Genomic DNA, 20,453 nt, shown 5'->3' with positions numbered 1-20,453 from the left:
CACACGAGTTGACTTGCAAGAGGCATCATGTTCTCTGGTTGACGTGCATTGACGTCAGAGCCATAGGGGTATTTGTACAGGGGGCGGGGCTCCGGAGCCGCTCCACACTTCAGTGCCAATTGGTTGCCAAGACAACCAGACCCACCTCTTACGTCAACCGGTAAAATTGCTATTCTGAAATCTGTTTGCTTGCCTCCCTTCCTTGATTGCACGCATAGGTAACTTTGAAGTTTGGCCCCGCAGGTGCTTACTAAGCTTATGTCCGTCCCGAGTCAAAAGTGCTGGAGGAAAAAAAAAAAGGGGCTGCTTATACTCATGCACAAAATCACCTACTATAATTTAATCGAGCACACCCTTAAAAGTGTGTATTCTGCATGAACAAGTGGTGTTTCTGCAAAGTGTTGGGTTGGAGTAACATAATCTGACAAAAGTGGCCCAATAAAAGTATGCATGTTTTTTTTTTTTTTTTTTTTGCATTGCATAATTTGCTTGATACTAGTCCCATGATCTAGAAACATTCCTAGTAGGCCTTACAGATCTCAATGTGTAATGTGGGGCCTCATTTCAGACAATTGTGTCTTCCCAAGATAGCTACATTACAGCACCATCTGTTGGCACACAGTCGGAATTGAAATTACCACTAGAAGTTAGGTTGTTTACACGTGCTGTTATCAACAGGTCACATAATGTGGCTGATGTGTTAAAAAAAAAAAAAAAAAAAATTTTTACAGTTACACCGCCCACCACCATCACCGCCACACAAACACACACACACACATACACACACTGGTGCTTACATGGACCCATGTTTCTCAGTAAGGAATGCAAGTACAATGTTTTGTAACCAAACTTTATTTGTAACCCCCTTTTTTTTTATTTGAAACCTGATGCTGCATTCATGTCCAGCAATTGTTCTCCTCAGCTCGTGCAGTGACAGTCTGTAACACAGAGAGCTGGGGGAGCGCTGAGCGGGCAGGCAGGCCAGCGCTCCGAAGGCCTCCACTGTCACGCATAGACTTCCTGAATGTAAGAGTTCCAGATGTGCTTTTGGTATTTCCTGTCTTACATCCTCCAAGAACACACTCACTCAGCCTCTCCTTACTGGGCCTGCTATGCTTTTCCATGACACCAACCCACCGCCCACTCAGTAAATTGTGAAATAACATGGACACTTGTACTCAGCTCAGAACATCAGGGATAATTTTAGAGGTTTATAAAACAGGGATTATGCCTTTAAAAAAGCATATGGGCAGAATTGTGGTGGATGGATCCATGTCATATTCAAAACGGACACTCCCAAGAAGTCTCTGTGTGTAGTTTCATAACAGTGCGAGGGCAGACTCTCATGCTGTCAGGTGGAGTCGGGAAAGCCCACAGCTTTGAGGTTTGCTGGGGTCGCTGGTGTTCTGTCATCAATGTTTCCGCATATACTGTCCTGTTCCCTGACATCAGCTCCCAAACAGGAAGCTTCCCACATGGGTGACACCATGCTGACCCTGCTTTGTAGATATAAAGAAAGGGTCAGACCCTGAATTGCACACTTCCATGGCAATAGAGAGCCAGCAGGATCTGTTTGTCCTTGTGTCTCGTATCGTCTGGTGACGTGATTGTAAAAAGGGCTGAGCAGTTAACTTCTTATTGTTTACAAGATGAGTAACCTTGCCTGAGCCATGAAAACTTACGACTGTTCCCATGGTTAAATGTGCAATCCGCCATGCCAAATATAGGGCCACTGCTGCTCCACCAAACTGAATTAGCCTGTTTATGCTTATTTGGTGGCCAAAGCCCTAGTGTTATTGTCAAGTTACATCATGTCTAGGAAGTACGTAGTAATATGAAGATTTGGATTCAAGTAGCATGGAACAAAAACATGTGTTCTAACAGCCCAAACATATACTTAGCGGCTATACTTTAAGTATTAACCTGACTTAAAAGCCTTCCAGACTTTAAAAGGCTCAGCTTTACTTCAGCTGAGCTTCAGACAGGGGATGCTCAAGGTGCAATGCTGAATCCACACAGGAAATAGATCCGTGTGCAAGTAACCAAAGTCCAGGCTGAAACATGCATGGGTTTAGTGTTCCTGCACCATACAACTATCCAGAAGAGTACAAAAGGAGAAAAGGATGGAGAACACAACAGTCTGCTATCCAGCTGCATCGTATTGGTTTAGCTGGTAAAACAGAAGCTGAGACTCACACACACACCAGCAAAGCATCAGCAGCATTATCCGTAGATCTCATTTTCCACCCAACCGGTCTGACTGTGGCAGTGCCGGCTCTGGTTTCTGCAGGTCTCATAGATGTCATTGGTCACAAAACCACTCTCTCTTTCCGGGCATGACACATTCTCATAATCATCACACTGGGTGTCCTGGGAGGAAACATAGTGCTTCGCTTTGATGGCTGCTGGCACACTGCTGCCCAGGACTGTGTGATGCAGTTTGGTAATGTCACTGAAGGCATAAGGTCCCTGTGTGGTGCAAGGAGGCGCTGCTGTTGACATCCACGGCCCAGGTCCACTTCGGTAGCTCTCGCTGTCTGTCTTCCTCCTAAATGTGAATGACAGCAAACGTCTTGTTTTAGATGGAAATGAAAAGCAAGATAATGGTGAAAGCTGTTAAAACGTTAATTTTGTCATTATGTCACTGTCATTTTTATCACACAATACAGGCCACATAAATTCTGAGCTGCTACACATTGTTTCAAACCATTAAGATTTCTAAGGAGATGATCTACTGCAAAACTTAATAAAAGATTATGCCCAAGAGAGAACTCTGTGCTAAAATAAGCCAAGAATCATCTTTTTGATTGTTTCTGCAAATACTAAGTGAAGGGCTGCTTCAGTGTAATGTACTGATAGCCCATAACCATAAAATAAAAATCTCTGTTGTCCCATTTCTGAGATGACATATGTCTTCTGTAATTCCATGGACACATTAAAAGCCCCATTATCAAGATTTACACAGAGCCTCCTCTGACAAAATCTCTACTAAAATTGCTTCTCAGACTGACACTTGAATTAAGCTGTATCCAGAAAGCCATCTTGATAATCAAGATCTATCTGCTAAACAGCCGCATTGTTTTATAGTTTGGATTACAATAGATAGCACGGTATTTAGTCTTTTGCCTCTTGCTTTTACCTCTTCGTGACCTGTTTGTAGCAGAAGAAGCCGGTCGCTACAAAAAGCAGCAGGAGCAGAACAGGAATCGTTGCACAAAGGATGTAGGAGACATACAGGGTGTTGTCTGAGAAAGACACTGCAAAGAAAAACACATCACTTGCATTACTTCACTTAATCTCCCCATTTTTTTTCTTAATAGATGGTTTATGATTGTGTTATAGATTTAAACATTCATTTTTAGCCCTTACACTGGGGACACACAGGGCATTACAGGGCCTAATTATCCAGCACAAAATGTGCATGACAACAGTTGTTTTTTTCTTCTTACCTGATGATTCAGGTAGCCCTATTTTTATCTTCTCATCCGTTTCTGTCGTTGACAATAGGTTTGGCCTCAGTGATGGAACTGGAACATTGAGAAATGAAATGATTCATCAAACGAATATTGTCCAAAACAAAAGGACTTAGCTGTTTCCTTTATATATAGAAGAACCTCATTCATCCAAAAATTCCATTTTTGAACTGATTGATTGGTCTCACCAAGAGAAATATCACACAAAACAGCAGGGGAAATAAAAATAAATTATATAGATTGTGCACAGTTGACTGAACCTCCTTGTTTAAACCTTGTACCTTGTTTAAACATGATGCAACAACAAATTATTTGAGAATTTATGTGAATGGGAGTGTTGATTATGTTTTGATCTGCTTTTCTAAATACACTTTCTAAATACATTCTATTCAGGTTGCAAACATGTTGCATTTTATCTGCAGACAAGTCCATACGATAGTTCATTATGGATGATTCGGTTTTAAGAATTTAAACTGGGCAAAATGAAAAATATACATATTTTTCCATAAGTTAGTGCTGTGTAACTTCCAGGGCCTTGATTGATTTTGGCCACTAGAGGTCTTCCTTCACACAGACGGACACAGAGAGCTGAGGCACTGAGAGACGGTGATAAAGAGCAGTGATGTCATGGTTTTGTGCGACTCTCCTTGGTCCAAGTATAAACAAATGACAAATCCTTGAGATAACCATGAGCGTGACGGTCAAAGACAAGCACGAGCTTGCTATGTATATCCCACAGAGATAAAATGCTCACATCCAGTGACAGTTTGTATGTGTGTGGTTAACAACAAATAGTACCTGTGCGTCGTGTATTCACTGCCTCAGTGACTGCTGGTATTTTTTCTGCAAAAGAGGGATAGAATAAATTAGTCTTATTCAGTCATTAAAACTTTACATATACAGTACATTTTGTAAATGGATTAAAAGATGCATCACAGAGTCGAAGTTGCTTAAATGAAATGAACTGTAACAGGAAGGATTTAAAAGCAGCTATAGATCTGCAAAACAGAAAAAAATATACATACAACAGGGAGATAAAAATGTGGTCATTTCTGACAACAGCGACAAACTCCCCAGTGCTTAGATGCTTTGGTAGGTTGTGTGGGCAATAAAGAGACCTGCTTAAAAAGTCCCCAAAAGGACTATAAAGATGTTATTAAACAGTAGAGCTGAGGGCTCCTTTAAAAGTAGTTAAGACAGTTATTTTGGGGTCAGGAAAAGGTTTTTAGTCAGGCAACTAATTAAGTGCTGCAGGCTCACTCTCTGGCCTTGATAAAAAAAAAAAAAAAAAAAAAAAAAGCTGCAGAAATTTACTCACAATCGACTCACAATCGACTTTTTCCATTTTGCAGTGCCAGTCTACTGAAGGTAAAGTTGCATTAGTAAAAGGAATTGCTACACTTGAGTAATGCTCTTGCAATAATGAAAAGAAGATTTTGTGCCATTACAAATAAATGGGTTCCTGAACATAACAAAACAAAATGTGCTAAAGCTGATGACTTCCCGGGCAGAACAGCCAGGTACAACAGCACAGGGTCTGTCCACTGGCTCACCTTCTGGGTATTTGCAGACATAGTTGTTCTTGGAGTTGCAGTTGTCATCATTCCACTGGAACAGGAAATGGCCTTCTTCGTCAGGCGGTGCAGACGGCTGGTGGTACAGAACCACGCACATCTCACCGCCACAAGATGGCTCATCCCAATGCCAGTTCCTATGTTAAAAGAGGTGAACAACTTAATAATCTAATCAAGTCTAAACAAGACCAATTACATCAGTATATTACACTGAATGAGTCATTTCAGTGGCTCATTCCCATATTTGTGCATGCTCCATTATTCCCAATCAAGCATCCATTAATCCAGTCATCTATTAAAAAACTGGCAGAGGCCTTTAAGAGACATTTTCCCCAATAGTTTACCATGCTTTGTTTGTGTTTTCTGCCTTCCTTCCTTTAGACCATTTGCATCACTGACATCACCGAGGCATCCTGACAGCTAAAGCGAGAAAAACGTTTTAAATGCATAAGGAGTATAAAATGAGACCTGAACTTGGCCTTGCTGCCATCCAGCCAGTAATACTGTGAGGGGCAGCCTGGGCTGTTGCTCCCTGCCCTGAAGCGCTGCGGGCTGCGTCGGAGCCCAATCCAGAAATCTCCATCTCCAGGCTGCAGCTGTTGTATGAACCTTTCCACCAGTCGCTGTTCGCTCTCTGTCTCGATGCTCAGCAGCTCGCCGCCATCCAACTTGCAGGCCTGCCGGGCATCCTCAAAGGTCAGCCTGCGCCTGCTGTCCTGGATGTAGGACACCTTGTAACATGGGCGCTCTGTCCCAAGGCGGCAGATCCTTTGGCCTTCACAGCACAGTCAGGATTAACACATTAGTGAGAGAACAAATAGGCAGGTTTTTACTTCCAAAGACCTTAATGGAAACAAAAGCTGGATGGTGATTAGATTATAACTTCTTCCAAGTTACCAAATTCTGGAAAAATTAGTTGCTAGGGAGGTTTTGGGGTAGGTTGTGCCAGGAAGGCCCTCCAATCTCCCTGCAATGTGCTGTGGGAGGAATAAAATGTCGGGTAGTAGAGCTGCAGAGATAAAAATGGATTGTTTACAGATTTTAAAAAGTCTGTAAATTGAGATAGTTTTCTGTTAGGCTGGGATAGCACAATGAATTATGAAGACTAGGGACTCCATATTAAATTGCATCCTGAGGCGACATAAGTTTGTTTTAAACATGGCAAATAACACAAAGCAAAAAAAGCAAATAAACAAATCAAACCAGGCTTCCCATTACTACTGCTCATCTTCCCCTATCACTTTACCTCTGACTACTGCACACTGTAATGGTGGAGCGTTAAAAGTACTAAATACTATTAAAAGCAGCATCAGCAGTAGAAATATTAAGGCAGTTGTTCATATCATTATTATTAAAACAACTGTGCGTCATCCTTGCTGCAAATAAGTGATCTGATATCCAAACAGTCTTGCTGTTGACGTTTGATGTTTTCCACCCCATCATGTGCTGCTGCGTTGACTTTGACTGCAGCCTGTTTGTCACTTCATTAAACAGGCTATACGCTGCTTTAGCTCCAGTGTAACGAGATTTCAATTCGTGTTTATCGACCCCAGCAGCCGCCACAGCAACATGCGCACTGCTCCCAATAAAGAAAAAAATACAATAATGTGTTTCAGTGACAAGAAATGCATCGCTCCGTGTTGCATGCAAAGTTACTCAGAGCAAAACAAAACTTTCCCGAAGAACAACAGCAACAACAACAACCCTGGCTGGAAAAGTTTACACCTCTGAAATAAAGTACATTGTGTTAAAATGTAATATTTTCTGCACTTTCACTGTAAGCAGGCATGTTTGCGAGTTCGTGTCGCGTCTGTTGCCATTAGATAACGTTTCTGAGAAGGAAATTCCTTACCATTTATTTTAGACACGGATCCAGGGTGGAACAACACGGCGATAACAGTGCCAAACAGCTTCATAAAATCCATCTCTACATGTTCACTCTTGTGTGCTGGACGATTATCGCGATATCAAATATTACTACTTTGGTTCTGCAATGAAGAGGAACTTCGGGTTTTCGCCTGTGGCAACCCAAGACTAAAGATAGAGGCAGCAGAGGAGTGTGTCCAGTCAGAATTGGGTCGACTAGTGGAGGCATATGCATATGGCGTCTGGCTGAGGGCGAAAAAAAAAAAAGACATGACAGACAGCACACGATAGGCCTATTTGATTTCAAAAATAAAAATACTGTCCCTTGCTTCACTTTAGCCTACACGTTTTCTTCCTTGTTAAAACAAACATAAAAATAGTTAAAATATGAATTTGAAATTACCTACTAATAGCGTGCCTCCATACACAATTAGTAAAATCTAATTTCCTATACAGTAATGTAATTATAATGGGATGAATGGAGCTCTTTGTTTATGTGTGCATCATGCTCCCTGCACCAAAATAAAACAGAATGACTATCTCTCATTGTTTCTCTCTCTCTCTCTCTCTCTCTCTCTCTCTCTCTCTCTCTCTCTCTCTCTCTCTCTCTCTCTCTCTCTCTCTCTCTCTCTCACTCACTCACTCACTCACTCTCTCTCTCTCTCACACTCACACACACACACACACAAACACAGAAGTGATCATGGTGATTGAGTGCTGTCTGGGGAAAAACAGCTCTGAGAAGAAAATGAAGTGAGAAAACAGACAGACACAAGGTTGACTCAAAAAGTGAAATGGTTAAACGGTCAGCTTGCTTCTGTGTCACTTTTTCCTTTCTTTGTCCAGTTTGAACACTGATCTGCTGTGATTTAGTTAAGTTTATTGGCCGCATGACTGACGTCGCTGGTGAGCCATGGAAAACTCCTGTGGTAGTCTACTCTGAAAATGTTGACGTTCCAGCCAAAGTTTGTCCCGAAAAATAACATGGAACAGGACTGAGAAATGAAGAGTGGCCTGTAGCATCTGCAAGGGGACCAGATTACTTTGCAGATCACTTTTCTCTCTCTTTCTTTTTTTAATATGGCCACATGAAACCACAGAGACATGGACAAGGAGAGAAAGCGAGAGAGGGACAGAGGGAGATATTGCCCATGGAACAGGAAACGACTGTAGAGGAGGAAGAGGAAAGAGTTTTTTTTTCAGCACCATACTTCCTGTTCATCACTTTGGTTTGGTTTCCAGGCATTATGAATAATTTTTGGTCCCTGCAGAGAATGAAAATAGCCTAATCTAGCTTTTTGATTGTGAAGGTAAATAAAAGCCATAGGGTACCCAACAAAAGTACTGTGGGAGCTTGCATGGAATAATGCATTGTGGATGAGAGAGATCTCTGTTTTAGAGCAAGTCCTATGCCACATACACTGCACGACCCCAGGAAATGCTTTTTTATTTAACACCAGAACACATTCACTGATCATTACCACTGACTGGAGGTTATTTATCACTACGGGAGTCTCGGCAATGGTGGCCACACTGCTAGTAAGTAACCACTAGTCCAGACCACAAGTTCCAGTTTATTTAAAGCCCAGTGTCACTGTTTACAGTGTTAAAGGGCTTTGCATGCCCACAAGTTTACAACAGACAAAACTAGATGACACCTCCTGACTTAATCCTAATACTGGGCAAAAAAACACCACAGAGGGACCACAGGGAGAGGAGACCCCTTCATGGGCAGACAGGTGTGCAACAGTGCAGGTACTGACCCAGTGAACAAATTGTGAACAATGCCATGCATCCGCTGCAATATCCAGGATGCTGGGGATGTAGAGGATGAACATAGATAACAAAGAAGAAAACAGCATCACTAAAGCAACGGCTCAGACTTGAACATTAACAGTCCCATGAGCCCTTGCACTCACCAGCGCAGAACTGTCAATAATTAGAGCGACTGCCTCCTCCAGTCGCTGCAGTTCATCATTTAATCTACTTCATACCACAAACTGTCAGGCTATAAACCTCCACAGGGATTGTGGGCTATTGCACAAATTCAGAGATGCTTGGCGTAATTTCACATTTCAGTCAAACAGATCCAGATGTAATGAGCTCTCACTGGTTCTTGTATGAGTATACAATATTAGTGTTTTTCAGATAATGAGCACAGTCATGAGCTGATTCTATATTGACCAAGACTTAGGATTTAATCCCGGGCTCCACAGTTTAAGAGGAGCACTAACAAGAACACAGAGACATGTTTAGACCCTTCCCCACCCCCCATCACACACACACACACACACACACACACACACACACACACACACACACACACACACACATGTGCACAACCACATGTACAACACATGCAGTAATTGGCCACAGCCTGGGCATATCCTGCTGCTGCGAAATCATCAGCAGCAACCATCAACAGAGGGATGACTCGGGAAGCAGAGTAATAAACACATCTGGCACAGGCCACACAATCCAGGCTGTATTTGTATGTGTAGCTCTGTTGTCCTGGTACCTGGCAGTGGGCCAGAGGTTGCTCCCCCCTCCTCACCCTCCCCATCTCATGTCTTGTATTGGTGACACGAGTGTGTGCATTATGCAAGGGTCTTAATACTGGACTGGATGGTTGTCACGCAAGGGCTGAGCAGATCAAAAAGGATCTATTGTGGCCTTTTATGATATGTCATGTTATGATCATTAAAAAGCTAGTTAGGTAGGGTCATTTCATAATTGGCTGATGGAAACAACTATCATCACATGGTGAATAAATGTGAATAACCCTCTGTGGTCTGAATTATGAAAAAACTCAGCAAGCTAACTACATTTAAACAAGTCTATTTCATATTTAAATACTTTCACAAAACAGTATTCAACATTTGACAGAAGGAAATATCATTTATAAATGACAATGAAAGATTTTTCCTTGAAAACAGGACTCTTTACATAAAGTCTTGATATTACATAGCGCCTCTGGTGTGCTGTCAATCAAGGGGTGAGAGGATGAAATGGCACTCATTGTAATATGTCAGGTTTTGGCCTTTAAAAAGCTTGTTAAGAGGGTTCATTTCATCATCTGGTGATGGAAACCTCTTTTGAATGTCAGGAACTCTTAAGATTATATAAATATGATGATATAATCACTGACCTTTCCCCACATCTTTAGGGTCTACGCTCTGCAGGAGTACACCATGGATAATTTACTGTGTTTGTATGCACACAACAGGACTTTAATCTTGGACTGTACAATACATCTATTTAGTGATTTTTTTAACGTATTGGTTAACCACAGGCACATCTGAAAACAATAAATAAATAAATAAATTTACATTTGTACTGATCAGCCTTGGTATGTTCCTGTGGTTGTATTTGTGAATAACCTTCCCTTCATCGTAGTCAGGGCAGAGTGGCCGGCTGTACGCAGGATAAAAAAATAATTCTCTACTCAGGTGAATTTATTTTGCTCTCTTTGTTTACTTTTAGATTATTCATATATACTGTAGTTTCTTTTTGTTTTCTAGAATGGATGTCCAGTAGCACTCAGAGCTAAATAAACACCGACTGTGACTTTCCCATCTGTTTATGGAGGGTAAAGTTCTGCCTCTTGGCTCTCACTCCTTGACACTGATGATTCATGAGGCTATCACAATAAATAAAGCGAACCAAGATATTTGAAGCCACACCACCTTCGGCCAGCAGAGGGCAGCAAAATACAGCTTCTTGAAATGTGGCATGGCAGGATTTAGAACCCCCTACCTCCAGGTGTTTAGCAAGGTTTTCACAAGAATCAGTGCTCAGGTACCAAATCAGTATTACTGACTTAAACTTAAAGCTGCAGTAATGCTTGCAGGACTGTCAGTCAAGATGAGGCCACATAATCACACCATTGCATTTTTTGTCTCAGCAGGACATTTTATATAGTTCCTCTAATTTGAAATGAGTATTTTGCTGGGGTGCTTTGGTGTATACTTAAAGATTACAGACCAAATTTGTACTTGTAACTCAGTGCTCTAATTCTAAACTAGTCTATATCTTTAAATACATGAAACTTATTAAGTTTCTGGTTTCTTGTCAATATTTACAAAAGGTTTTCAAATAAAGAGTGTGTGCTGAATTATTTCTCTCATTTTTATTGTATAAAATTGGATTTCAAGAATCATGTAATTGTACTGGTTGTACTACCACAATTCAGTTACCATGACATCCCTAGTATGTAGTAGCAATTCAGCAAGCCTGTTGTTAAAAACAGAATAAAACTGGGAAAAATCTATGTTCAGGTCCCAACATATTACCTGTTCCTGGACCTCACTGACCCTGAAAAAATAACAGCAAGGTATTTACAAGAAATCTGAACATTGCGGGAGGCTAGCATGCTGTTGAGGAAGCTCTTGTTTACTCGACCGAGTTACATTACTCAAGGCATACTGAAATGAAGGCATGGATTACCTTTTCCAGATTATCAGAAGAGAGGCGAAATCTAATTTTGGAGAAGTCTTCAGTCTGTAGGAAATACGACTGAACGAATCTCTTTACCTGGGATTCAAACATAAGCGCTAAATCTAATGCTGCTCCCAGACTTAGTCTAAGTCTGAGAGGCAATCACAGCTAAATAATACTAAAAACTGACATATCTTCAGGATACATATGCTACAATTTATTTTGGTGTTACAAGAAGATGAAATGGATTGTGCCCATTGTGCACACCACTCAGGTAAACCAGAACTTAAAGAATCAAACCCCTGCTTATCTGTAGACACAGCATGGATCTGCCTCATCCTGGCAACATAGACAATAACTCCTCTGTAACTGTGTAATGTTACAGATACATTACACATGGGAGTTACCCATTCACACCCCGAGGAGTCATTATTTATACTAATAATCTTTATTGTTCACTTGTGCAGAATACAGTGTCATCTCCCCACATACTTCCCAGCATATCTTGTTTCTTCCTAAATTAAATGCACATCAAACACTGCGAATTATTGCTGTGGGTTACAGGTGTGATTGGATGGATGGAGCTACTGCTGTTGGTATGGCTGACAGACAGTGAAGATGTGCTGTTAGTGCAGTGCAATGTCATCTATGTCTTAACTAATGCCCCCACTGGGCCTCACAGGTTAGATAATGGTTGCTTTACAGTTCCTATTTTGTTTTCTTCTTTTCTGTGCTGCTGTGTTGCACGTCAGTGTGATGAACTGTGTCACCATAACACACATTCGTTTTTTAAAGCAATGTAATTAGCAGGTTATCCAGTATTTTTTTTTTTTTTTTTTTTTTTTTTTATCCTGGCTGACCCTCACAGGCAGACAGACAAATACATTATGTCCAGACATCTTTACATAATCTACAATTATCATCTCTGACTAGCCCCTGGAGTCTGAGGGATTAAAAGAAACGGAGAATGTGATCAGTGCAGAGAAGAATGTCCACCTAGCTGTTTCCAAACAGGTGTCATGGGACACAGCATCCCAGGCACAGAGGGGGGCACTGAAGGGCTTGTAAAAGAGTGACGCATCTGTGGATAGTGTAACAAATGTCTCCTCTCACCACGGGCGTTTTGGGAAAAACATTGATGCTCCTTTTCATTCTGTATTTTTTTGCAGAACAATGAAGCTTCTCAGTTGTGTGGTAACAGTTTTGGCCTATAGCTATATAGACTACCTGCAAAGCAGCTCTAGGGACACAAAAGAAGAGAGGCCTGACATGTAAGGGAAATTAACAAAGGCTATTTCTGGCTGGCTGTGTACTTCATAGCTTGTGGCATGCATGATCATGTTTCAAGCATTCATGGTGTTCCATTCTCAAGATGTGAATCCACTATTCAAGACGCTGAATCTCTACAGAATGAAATCTTTGAATGGTTTGAATGTTTTGATAAGAGTTGTGCAAGCACACAGCACATAAAGGGAATATTTTTGAGTTTGAATTTTTTTTCTGAAGATTTTGTAAGGTGTTTCATCTGAAAGCAAACTCTTGGTTGTGGATTATTACAAGAATATGAATTAAGATTTAGAATACATTTATTCAGAGTGTGTGTGTGTGTGTGTGTGTGCGCGTGTGTGTGTGTGTGTGCGTGTATGTGATTTGATTGCTCCATCAAGGACACTTTAGCTGTAATTTGCCTGGGTTGGATCTAAACAGCCTGCAGATTTAAAAAAAAAAAAAAAAAAAAAAAAAGTTTTTTTCTTATCGAGTGCACTGAGAGAGGCGATTGAATGAAAAATGGATGAAATATATTCAATAGCCAATTACCACACTTGTATAATTTAACATGCACTTGGTTCATTGAAATGCAATTAGGCTATTTAGAAATAAAAATGTACTATATATGCAAATTTAAACCTGAGTTTGATGTGATATGCCACTTGACAGGATACTTTATGTCTCAACTGGTGCAGCCAGCCAACAACTCTCTCCTCCATTCTCCAGAAATCCACAATATTGGTGCGAGACCTGAAACAGTCGTGCGGGATAACCTGTGGGATCTTTGTCAAAACCCACTGACACATTAATCTGATGGATGAGGGTCTGATGGTGAACCGCGCCAGGAGTCGCTGTTGTCCAAATGAAAAGACAGTAAAAAAAGATGAAAAGTGTGTAAGTGTGTGCATGGGTATATAGGTCTATATTTAGATGGAGGAGGAGGGCTTGAGAGTCACACCTCTTCAGTTTAAGATGTCTTCAGGCTTTCTAAACAGTATAAAAGCTACATCCCATCACTGCCTCTGTGACAGAAACACCTGCTCAGGTACCAGCCAGTCAAGGTAGGCAGTCCCAGCTCAGCTCACATGCTTTACTGTGGGACACGACTCTATTCAATACCTGTTCTTGAATGACTACACTTTTATGTGAATGAATTGGGAGGGGGAAATTGTACTAACTTAACCGCTTCATTCAGCAACATCAAAGCAAGATTTTCAAGACAATTTGATACTGGAAATCTTTTTTTTATTTGCATGATTATAAATTGCTGATTTTTTTGTGGTTGCTTTATGAAGGATGAATAGGACCAGGTTGTTATTTTGTCTGAATCTCCCCTTTCCTTTTTCCTAGCAATCTCCTCTTCCTTTTTCACCCGTGTGACTGCATCCCCTCCAATCACCATGGCTGTTTACCTGCATCTCCTTCTTGTGGCTGTGCTCCTCCAGCCTGCTCTCTCTGTTTACAACTGCTCCTCACTTTACGAAAGGATTCCAGGTGGGTTGAACATCATCCTCATAGAGCCATAGATTGAATAAAAAAATATCTCTCACATTACCGAAACCTCTGTCTGTGCTATTATTTAACACTCCTGGCCGCTCTGTCTTTTCCTCCCCAGACAACACAGACCTGATAGTTGAGTGCGGCACCAGTGTGATCACTCTGGAGGTCAACCTATGCACAGCGCAGTGGGCAGGCTTCGACCCCACCGGCCTGGCACTGAATGGGGAGCACAATAAGACCGAGTGCCAAGGCTCCATCGACACCAGCGTGGACCCTCCCATCATCCGCTACCAGCTTCCTGTGAACCACAGTCAGGAAAACCCCTGCCGCCAGTCCCTGCAGGTCAGATGGTGTCCAGTATAGTAGAAGAGCACAGTAAAATACAGAGTGTACTGTAGGAGAGAGGGAGAAATTGCCAAATGAAAGAGGAGATTTTTTGCAAGTGGGTGTCATATGAACAACACTTAGAAGTTTTGAGTTTATTTAGGCCATGAATTGATCTGTTCTGTTACTGTCTTGTTTAGATTGTGGATGAGGTCCCAGACCCCTCGGGGCCCTTCAGCTCCTTCTCCACCATTCAGTCAGTGATCATCACAGGGTACATTGATACACCAAGCTCCGACCAGGGGATAATCAGCTACTCCACAGACCTGTACTATCACTTCTCCTGCCGCTACCCTTTGGAATATCTGATCAATAACACACAGATAGTGGCGTGAGTAATGTTTCATCTCTGGAGCTTAGTTTTTCCTAGTTTGTGCTGAAAAAATATTTCTACGGTCTCTGTCTACATGAGATTGTTACTTTTTTCACAGCCACGAAGATGCATTTGTTGCTGTGAATAAAGACACTCATTATATTTAAGTGTACGTCCGTGCTTTTCAAAGTGGGGTTAGGTGACCCACAGTGTTTCTCAAGGGCCTCCGGCAAAAGGAAGAATAGTTTTAATTAACCGCAAGTTGCTATAATGCAAAATAGTATAAGTGATCGTTTTAACATTATGTTTTCGATCACACCATTTTGAATTTATAGTGTTCAGCTATGGCATCTAAACAGCTTAATGCTTAACATAAACAAAATTAGCTTGTCATGTCAGGGCCTCCAGGGCAAATTCACTTGAAATGGGGGTTTGTATCTTGATGAAGGTCAGCTTCAGAACATGAAAAAGTTTGAAAATCCCAGGTGTGCATAACACTAACACCTTCTTAATCTTCTTTATTGTCTTTTGCATCTCTTCCATAAACTCTGCCTGATAGATCCTCAGTCTCTGTGGCAACCAGTGACAATAATGGCACCTTCATTGATACTCTGAAAATGAGTGTATATAATGTAAGTGCAACCTGGCATTCAGTTGCATCCAAAGTGGGAATTATAACCAGAATGTATGAATAAAGACTGTAGTAAGTCTCATTTATTGCTTGGTCAGTGAACAGAGCAAATTCATTTTATTGTCATTGTTGCATAAATTTACTAAGTCTTTACTCACTTTTGCTCTTTTATGTTTTATATTCCTCAGGACACTAACTATAACTATCCATTAATGGTACCATCAACTGGACTTCAACTGCGAACTAAGATCTATGTTGAGGTCAAGGCCATTAACCTCACAGGGAAGTAAGTAAAGTCCAAGACATAAGGAACTGAATGCTCATTGTGAATTATTTTATACATAAAAATAGACCTTAGCACAATGTATTCTTGTGATTAACGAGACTAACTGGACCATTGCCCTGTGCTCAGTTTCCATCTGCTGCTAGATCACTGCTTTGCAACTCCCAGTTCGTACAACTTGACAAACAATGAGCAGCACAACTTCTTCACAGGGTATGGTGGCCAACATCAGTGTATATTTCTGCATATGGGGGAAAGCATCAAGCCTTGTAAGTGGTGTTTTCAGTTACTGATCACATGTAAACTGCTCTTTGCCAGCTGTTCAGTGGACCAGCGGACATCTGTGATCAGCAATGGCCTCTCCACGAATGCAAGGTTTAACTTTGAGGCCTTCCGCTTTGTGGAGCACCGAGACCAGGACAAGTCCAGCATCTATCTGCACTGCATACTCAGACTGTGTGAGCCCACCAAGTGTCAGGAGCTGCTGGATGTAAGTTGAAAAGTCAAGGCCAACCCATTTTGCTTCAAGGATGTTGGTTACAGCAGCAGCTTTCAAGGTACACCATAAAATAGGAAATGGTAATAGGGCAAAGTGCTGAATGATGCCTCATACACCAGAACAATGATGTCATAGTTTAGTAATTATTGCAGCTTATCAAAAGATGGACAGGGAGTTGCTGTCCTCAAGCCAGACGTCACATTCAAATCGATTGCAAGATACACAATGAACTTAAACCTGTCACCAAATAACAATTAAAAAATAACATATAGGTTAAAAATCATGACTTATGGCAACAGCAGAGCTACATTCTTGAACGATTCGCAACAAGATGAGACAGTTTCAGAATGCTGCAGAAAAAAAATTGCAAACATTTTACAGCAGAGAAAGAAGTCAGACAGGAAATTCATCCACAATTGATATGCAAAGCTTCTGTCATCTGTAAGTGTTGGAGGAAAGACTGGCAGACAAGACTGGATCTTGGCGAGACTGACTGACATCATATGTCATATGTTTTTTTTGAGATGCCAGTCAACGGATTCAGGAGCCCTGCAACTGAGCAGTACACATCCCTGCGAGTTTCTCTGCAATGTTCTGAAACGGTTTTGTCTCACTGTGAATCTTTGATCTGAACTGGCTCTTATTGTTTCAAAAAATAAAAGGTTCACTCAACATTTGCATTCTTTTTCTGTGTGGACACTGGTTCATAAAATCATTTGATATATCTGATGTTAAATTTGTACAGGGGTGTACAAGTAGCAGAAGGAAAAGATCCTCAACTCCCTTTGGACAGGAATCCAGTGACTCTGCCGTCGTCTCAGTAGGACCAATTTACACTACCAGCAAAGGTTAGACCAACTTAATACTGGTCCCTTTAGATTTTTCCATATATTCCCAAATAAAGGCCATTTTAGTTAACAGCAGTAATGAATAAAAATAATTTATACTGACTCTCTCTTTCATTGTTCCCAAAAGACAGTGCCTCTGCAGCGGCCTACGGTGAGTTCATTTTCCTCACATTCACAAATCCACCACTGCATTTTAATCTTTGGTTACTGTCTATGATTTAAAGAACATCCCCAAATATGCTTTTCTATTCCCATGTGTGCATCAGGTAGTGAAAAGCCATCAGGAGAGGCGGATGTGAATGTGACGGGGCTCGTGGTGGGGGTGGTGTTTGGATTAGTTGGTGTCGTCCTGTTGGTTCTGGGTGGCTGGTTTGTCCTTAAGAAGCTCAGCTGGGCGGGGCTACCTCACATGCTTGACTGAAAGATCAACAGACCAATCATCTCAGCCTCTTCACCTCATGCCATATTCTGATATCACATTTATTATCTGATGAAGTCATGACTTTGATTGCCAGGGGTATGTATCTTTAACATGGAAGGCAAATAAATCATTTGGTATGTCCATCTTTTTGTAACTACATCTACTGCATCTATGTTCAGCATCAATATCTTTTATTATTTATGGGGGAGCAGTCAGACTCTAATAAGTACTTAAAGAATTGTATAATTTTTATATTTTCAAAAGATGTGAAATGCTGATTCTCTATGAGGATAAATACAATAGCTCTTTTTTTTTAATCTGTTAATATCAGCTACTCTGAGCAGAATGTCTGTCTGCCCATTAACAGGAATCCTAACAGTGTATAAATGGTTTTGGGTATCTGCTGCAGAATCTGGATTGTAATGTTTTTTTTTAAAAAAAATCCACTATATATTTGTCAGCCTTCTTTGTGCTCTGAGCACATTATAATATGGAGTGAATAAACTCAGCCCTGCTGCTACTGTATGCTTTGTACAGACTGAGAACAAAAGACAGAATAAAGTTTAAAAACAGGTGGGTGTGTGGAGCTCTGTTGTTGATTTTCCATCATTAAATCAATCTGAAGAGTAAAAAGGAGGCAAAGAAAATTGTTTTACTCACAACATCCAGCGTGTATTTACAGATCACATCAAAGTACAATGTGATGACTATCACCCAGGCACTCATATACAGAATGAAACAAACAACACACTCATAAATATGTACAGACACACTATTTACTTTACCGGTACAACAGCAAAAAGCAGGAAGGATGATAACAAGCAAATTCATACACAATCACACAGCTCAAATACATTGTTTTAAAGGGACATCAAGGAAGTTTTACCAAAATGGTTTCATATGTACAGGTCTCTGTCTCACTGCACTGAGTGCAGAATGTCCTGAATCAGAGCAGAGAATCTGGCTGAGAAGTCCTCCTGCAAAGCACTACCTGACTCTCTGGAGGAGGAAGAGGGAGACAGACTGGAGGCTCCCTGGAGCTCCAGCTCTCCCTCCAGATCCAGAAACAGTCTCTCAATCCGGGCCTGCAGCGCCTGGTTCTGCAGGATAGCGCTTTGGCAGAACCGATCCATACTTGCTGCCACTTCAGCCTTGAGAGGCTCTGCACTGACAAGCAGAGCAGCAAGCTCAGCTTTGAGAGCCCCCACATTGCTCTGCACCTCCAGCCTCAACAAACTCACTTCCTGTGTGAATCTGGAGCTAATTTCCTGCCAGAGCTGTGATTTGACTCCTTCTTGGGCTCCCTCTCCTTCATTTGCACTGATTTCCCTCAGATGATCAATCACCCCAGAGGTTTTTGTCTGGAAGTCACTGATGATATCAGCCAGTTTAGATCCGCTGTGTTCCAGGGTTTGACTTATCCACTGGAAGGCTTCCCGGTACAAAGCTGGGCTGGTGTCCGTCTGGGCTGCCATCTCCAGACCCTGTAGATAGAGGTTAAGCTGGCTGCACAGGTCCTGGGTGCTACTGCTGAGGGAGCTCTGGAGTTGCTGGGTGAGGGGGGCCAAGCGCTCCCTCAGGTTGACCAGAGCGGAGCTGGGGTGGACTGGGTATGAGGACAGACGCTCCCTCAGCTCAGCTAGCTCTTGGCGCAGACGGGCACGCAGACGCTCCGACTCCTTGTTGAGTTTGCGCTGCATGTCCTCTACCATGGGGTTTTTGCTGTGATCATCTTCCTGACTGTATAGACCACTACTGTCTAGATGGCTCTTGTAGGCCTTACTGTGCAAAAAGAGAGAGAGATGCTGCATGAACAAGTCTGATTGCATCTTTGCAAGTCAAGATTTCATGCCGACATGCATGAAATGACTTCAGGTGTTCAGCTACAGTGTTTGAATTGATAAACTTACTCCACATCCTTCGAGAGCTCTGCCTTTTCCTGAGCCTGGTTGGCCTTTGGGTTGGCCCAGGCTACATCCCTGTTTGTGCTGTCATGGCTGAGTGGATGTGCTGCAGACAAACAAACAAAACACACCTGTTAGCACCTTATATGCAACAACTACTAGACCTCCAATAAAGGATATCAGTTCAAAGGTGGAGGAGTAATCCATACCTGAAGTTGTCAAGAATATCAGGGCAAAGATCACCACCTTGAGATGCATCTTTATCTTTCTGTGGAGTGAAAGGCGAGATAAATGTGTATTTTACAAACTATTTTTACAAACTAATATACGTATTTCCATCATTTATCAATAACCTTTGTTTCATCAACTCTGTTACTGAATAATTTCCTTTGCATAATTTCCTTCTAAGACAGAAAGATCAATACGTGAGAGACTGTCTGGCCTTTACCTGTGGATCAGGGTCTGCACAGTGGCGTCTCGGCTCACCGGGCTTATAAAGGTCCTCGTTATCAGTGTGTGTGTCCCAAAATCTGCCTGTGTCAACAGCCAACACGTGGAGGGTCACACTGATAACAAATCTCAGCACACAACACACAATACACACACACACACACACACACACACGCACACACACACACACACACACACACACACACACACACACAGACAAACCTTGACAATAGCACGAGCGTCCACTGTTTATTGATCAAACAACTTTCCAGCATTCTTGCAACATTGATTTAAGGAAGTGCTAATGATGTAATGTAGACTGCAGGTCAATATGGACACACCATTGTAAAACAGGGTCACAGAGTGAGGGAGTAGTAGGCCTTGTGACTGTGCAGTCACTCATGAATGAATGAGAAATGGAGTGAAAACACAAAATCTTACACTGTGTATGTAACACACCAGCTGATCTGTATCAGTGGACTCACAAGGTTGAAGTCAGATTTTTTGCATTCTTTTCCACTTGAGGAGCATTTTTCCAGAGGAAACTGCATAGGCTGGCAAAGTTAATGTCTTATTTTAAATAACTTTTATGGACATATTT

At 41.6% G+C, this 20,453-nt stretch overlaps 3 protein-coding genes across 3 annotated transcripts; 1 reads left to right on the top strand and 2 right to left on the bottom strand.

The window, feature by feature from the left end:
* Positions 1-880: 880 nt before the first annotated feature.
* On the bottom strand, positions 881-7,143 carry laynb (layilin b). The gene is made up of 7 exons (XM_030067906.1): positions 6,900-7,143; positions 5,516-5,822; positions 5,027-5,184; positions 4,272-4,316; positions 3,450-3,527; positions 3,140-3,257; positions 881-2,548 (listed from the first exon to the last, which is right to left on the bottom strand). The coding sequence occupies exons 1-7, from the start codon at positions 6,970-6,972 to the stop codon at positions 2,224-2,226; spliced, it is 1,104 nt and encodes a 367-aa protein (XP_029923766.1). The 5' UTR covers positions 6,973-7,143; the 3' UTR covers positions 881-2,223.
* A 6,876-nt stretch (positions 7,144-14,019) lies between these two features.
* Positions 14,020-17,498, top strand: LOC115369707 (zona pellucida-like domain-containing protein 1). The gene is made up of 10 exons (XM_030066376.1): positions 14,020-14,113; positions 14,235-14,461; positions 14,644-14,834; positions 15,376-15,448; positions 15,636-15,733; positions 15,860-15,943; positions 16,049-16,220; positions 16,975-17,077; positions 17,205-17,228; positions 17,344-17,498. Exons 1-10 carry the CDS (start codon positions 14,020-14,022, stop codon positions 17,496-17,498), a joined length of 1,221 nt encoding a protein of 406 aa, XP_029922236.1.
* A 917-nt stretch (positions 17,499-18,415) lies between these two features.
* LOC115370714 (uncharacterized) lies at positions 18,416-19,660 on the bottom strand. Its single transcript, XM_030067856.1, has 3 exons — positions 19,612-19,660; positions 19,409-19,508; positions 18,416-19,280 (listed from the first exon to the last, which is right to left on the bottom strand). Exons 1-3 carry the CDS (start codon positions 19,658-19,660, stop codon positions 18,416-18,418), a joined length of 1,014 nt encoding a protein of 337 aa, XP_029923716.1.
* Between the last annotated feature and the right edge of the window lie 793 nt (positions 19,661-20,453).

Source organism: Myripristis murdjan, chromosome 13, assembly GCF_902150065.1.
Source record: "Myripristis murdjan chromosome 13, fMyrMur1.1, whole genome shotgun sequence".
Taxonomy (NCBI): Eukaryota; Metazoa; Chordata; class Actinopteri; order Holocentriformes; family Holocentridae; genus Myripristis; species Myripristis murdjan.
Note: the sequence above shows the minus strand (reverse complement) of the source record. Positions and strands in the feature narration are given on the sequence as shown.